Source organism: Populus euphratica, unplaced genomic scaffold (assembly GCF_000495115.2).
Source record: "Populus euphratica unplaced genomic scaffold, PopEup_1.0 scaffold177.1, whole genome shotgun sequence".
Lineage (NCBI taxonomy): Eukaryota > Viridiplantae > Streptophyta > Magnoliopsida > Malpighiales > Salicaceae > Populus > Populus euphratica.
Genome location: NW_011499972.1, coordinates 551,005 through 554,980, shown reverse-complemented (window position 1 = coordinate 554,980; position 3,976 = coordinate 551,005). Strand labels below are relative to the sequence as shown.

At 32.6% G+C, this 3,976-nt stretch overlaps 1 protein-coding gene across 1 annotated transcript; it reads left to right on the top strand.

The window, feature by feature from the left end:
- The first annotated feature begins 602 nt into the window (after positions 1-602).
- On the top strand, positions 603-3,570 carry LOC105139339 (ubiquitin-conjugating enzyme E2 variant 1D). The gene is made up of 4 exons (XM_011045741.1): positions 603-780; positions 1,606-1,745; positions 2,547-2,672; positions 3,162-3,570. Exons 1-4 carry the CDS (start codon positions 747-749, stop codon positions 3,300-3,302), a joined length of 441 nt encoding a protein of 146 aa, XP_011044043.1. The 5' UTR covers positions 603-746; the 3' UTR covers positions 3,303-3,570.
- Positions 3,571-3,976: the final 406 nt, after the last annotated feature.

The following is a 3,976-nucleotide window of genomic DNA, read 5'->3' as shown; positions in this document are numbered from 1 at the left end:
ATGTCAATCCAAATCAATCTGAAAAATTAAAAAATTATTTTTTATTAAGAACATAGAGTATATATGTTAATGAGTTTCAAATTTTACATTAAAAAAATATAAAATTTTTCTTGTAAACATAAAATATATATACAAAAAAAATTTTAATCTTACATTAAAAAAACATAATTTTTTTAATAGAGAATATATATATATATATATATAAATAAGAACTTCAAATTATATATTAAAAAGATATAATATTATCCTTTTAAGTATTTAAATATAATTTTTTATTTTATATTAAAAAAATATAATTTTTTTTAGAAATATAAAGTATATATATTAATAAATTTAAAATTATACATTTAAAAAAAATACTAAATCCGGATTTATCTTAAATTATACATTTAAAAAAAATACTAAATCTTGTCCGGATTTATCTGAATCATGAGTTAACTAGATTTTTTTAAATTATTATTTATAATAATGTTTTATTAAATTTGAAACAATCCAATCCATATATAGATGGAGTCGGGCCAGGTTTACTGACCAGGATCTAACGGTCAGTAACATCCTAGCAGAGCCTACATGAGTTTTTATTATTATTATTTGCTCAAAGTTTATTCTCCACTTTGCCAAGTCGATTCATTGTTCCCAAGATTCTTCTCTCTATCTCTGACTCCTCGCTCTCTCTTATTCTTTCTTCCATTTCAACCAGATCTCATCAACACCGACAAACAGGAGCCTCAATAGTGAAACAATCCATGACGTTTGGCTCAGGAGGATCGAGTGTCGTGGGTTAGTCCCTTATTCGATTTTTTTCAATGATCCGCGGGCTCTGACTTCTGCCTTTTGTTTGATAGCTTATAGATTCTGTTGTTTATCCATCTTGTGTGTTCTGTTGAGCTATGTTCAATTCTTTAATTTGGGATTATGGGTACTGTTGTTAGCCTGTAATGATTGTATTTATCTTGCGTTTTTTTTTTTATTAAATCTGCTTCTGGATTGTTTTTATTTGTAAAATTGATGGGTTCTTTAAATTGGGTGATTGCAATTGTGTATGGGTCTAATCTGCTTGATTATCATGGCAGTCAGTCTGTTTATGGAAACTGAAATTTTATGTTTTTGATGAATTTTTCACTTCAACGTGTTCAGGACTTGGTCTATGATTGTTATAGATTGATAATTGGCGAGGTGTTGTTTTCTGTATGGTTGCCGGAAGATATAGCTAATAATGTTATAATGGTGTTTTCACACTTATTGGGCGTTGCTTTGTCAGGTCTTGGTTTGGTGGATTCTGAGGTGTGGCTGTACTTGTGCAGGCTCGTGTTCATATCATACTTTAAGCAAATTTGTAGAATTTCTAGTTGTTGAGTTAAACTATTAAGTGGATTCTTCTATCTCTTCAAGAACTGAGCTTTTTACTGTATGAAGGTTATGTCTTTGAAAACAATGGAATTAGGTAGTATCTTTGTAAAAATCTCTAATTGTCTTACAGTTAGTTTGGAGCATGAACTTGTTTGGCATTTCAATTATTATTATTATTGTTATTATTTTTTTTCCTTTTATCTCATTGATGATGTAGAAGATTGGGTGATATTGACTATTTAAGTTTCCATGCAGTCCCTCGGAACTTCAGATTGCTGGAGGAACTTGAACGTGGAGAAAAAGGCATTGGAGATGGCACAGTAAGCTATGGAATGGATGATGGAGATGACATTTACATGCGCTCTTGGACTGGCACTATAATTGGTCCTCACAATGTAAATTCTTGATATTTATGTTCATGATTGTTAAAATTGTCCATAGGATGAGACAATATGCTTGTGCATTTGCATGTATATGCATTCTGTTTGAGAATGCCACTGGCCTAGTAAATGATCTTATTTCAAACACAGAAAGAAATATAGCATCTGTATGGATCCTAGGTTTGGTGTTCCTAAAGGCCTGAAATTCTGGTGGTTTTTGTAATGCAACAGATAGTATCTTTAACAATTTGTTGGACTCTTGACTTGTTATTGCTATGCAGCTGCTTAAGATTTGGTTTTGAGCTAAGCATAGTGATAGGTTTGCTTTAGACTGCACAGTGTTGGGTGTCATTCATTACAACATGTCATACTCAGTTTTTTTTTTTTTTTTTGAAAAAACTCCTTTAGTATAGGTGGTGGCTTTCATTAATCATGGCAATGAGCTCATTTGCTTTATTCTTTAATGACTTTGAGAACTTAATTACTGTATCTGTGTCCATTGATAAAGCGTTGTGTATTACATGTTTGAAGTGATGCTAGATTTGCTAACTGGCTTAAATTTGTTTGATTTAGTTTGCTTGGGGAAATCTCTAAAATAAAGGAGGAACTATTCAGATTAAATGTAACAATTTTAAAAAGGAGGAGTTAGCTTTTAAACTGCTTCTTTATTCAAACAATTGAAGTGAAAAAAGAAAAAGAAAATCTTTTTTTGGTGGGCGCTTACTGCAGAATAAATCTTTGGTGGCATGTGTTAGTGGGTTTAGCTTCTACAAATCTGGATACCTTACAAGTTTAATGGCTTTTTTTTTATGTCAGACTGTACATGAAGGTCGAATTTATCAGTTAAAGCTCTTCTGTGATAAAGATTACCCGGAGAAACCACCAAGTGTTCGCTTTCATTCACGGATCAATATGACTTGTGTTAACCATGAAACTGGAGTGGTATGGTAGCACATTTCTGCTTATCTATCTTATTCTATGTTGTACTGATTGCTTAAGTTTGATTCATGCCGTGGAACTTTCTGGCAACATTTTGTACTCATCCATCCCAAAGTGATAGTTCATCATGCAAAACAATAAAAAAAATTTAGTGTACTTCCAAGTTTGGGGAAATAGAATTTCTAATTAATATGTGGGGAATGAAACAATCTATTAGTAGAATGCAGAACGTAATTGTTATCTAATTTTATAAATTAACTAATAACTTCTTTTTTTTCTTTTTGCTTACTTGACTAATATTATTGGACTCTGGGAGTGGTTTTTTCTATCATGATATCCGGATGCTAATGTGTAAAACCCAATTTTCCACTCCCATGGTTCTGGTTCATCCACACTTTGGTTTCTTACCATACTTTAGTCTATGTTTCATATCCGTGGGCGTTATCCAATTTTTTTGTTTGGTAAGAAGCTGACAACATGCAATTCATGCAGGTGGAACCAAAAAAGTTCGGACTTCTTGCAAATTGGCAGCGAGAGTACACCATGGAGGACATACTGACACAGCTGAAGAAGGAGATGGCAATACCACACAACCGTAAGCTGGTCCAGCCTCCTGAGGGTACCTACTTCTAGCTTCCGAGGTCATATAGATAATGGAGCATATTGTTTTTGCAATGTGCAATATGTAGTTTATAATCCAGTGTTGGTCTCTGGGGAATGCCCTCAAAAAGTTTCTCCAGTTACCTTTTCATGGCTTCGTTGACATTTTGTCTGTCTTATTTCATGGAACTGTATTAAGGGATGCTGTTTGATTAATGGGATTTATCAGTGTGTCAAATATTTAAAAACACCCATCAAGCAGTAATTTAGTTTTAGCATCATGAGCATATACTTTATGGTCTCCTTTGGGTGCTCGCAATGTGCCTTTTGTGAATGTATGAAGCCGTCTACTTTGAACAAAGTGACTTTGGGTGTCGATTTCCGTGGAATGGCTAGCTTTTTATCATCGGAGCCCGTGCTTACGTAAATTATAGAACCCAAAGAAAGCATCTGACCTGCATTGTCAAGCGAGGAGAACAGGTGTCCTTATATATGCCTTTCAATGTTTTACAATTTCCTCGCCGCGTTGAGGAAGTGTTTGGTATTCTAGATAAAAACAATTTTTTTTTTTGAAGTTGATTGAAGTATTTTTGGATAGTGTAAAAATTAATTTTTATATTGTCTAAAACTGCTTTAATGAAAAAAAAATTGTTTTAATAAAAAAGATATGATGAACTTGTTTAATTTTTTGTTTAAAGGTTGTTATT

Coding starts and splice junctions, on each gene's coding strand:
- LOC105139339 (XM_011045741.1), top strand. CDS start 747: ATGACGTTTGGCTCAGGAGGATCGAGTGTCGTGG. Junction 781..1,605: donor AGGAGGATCGAGTGTCGTGG/GTTAGTCCCTTA, acceptor GTTTCCATGCAG/TCCCTCGGAACTTCAGATTG. Junction 1,746..2,546: donor CTATAATTGGTCCTCACAAT/GTAAATTCTTGA, acceptor TTTTTATGTCAG/ACTGTACATGAAGGTCGAAT.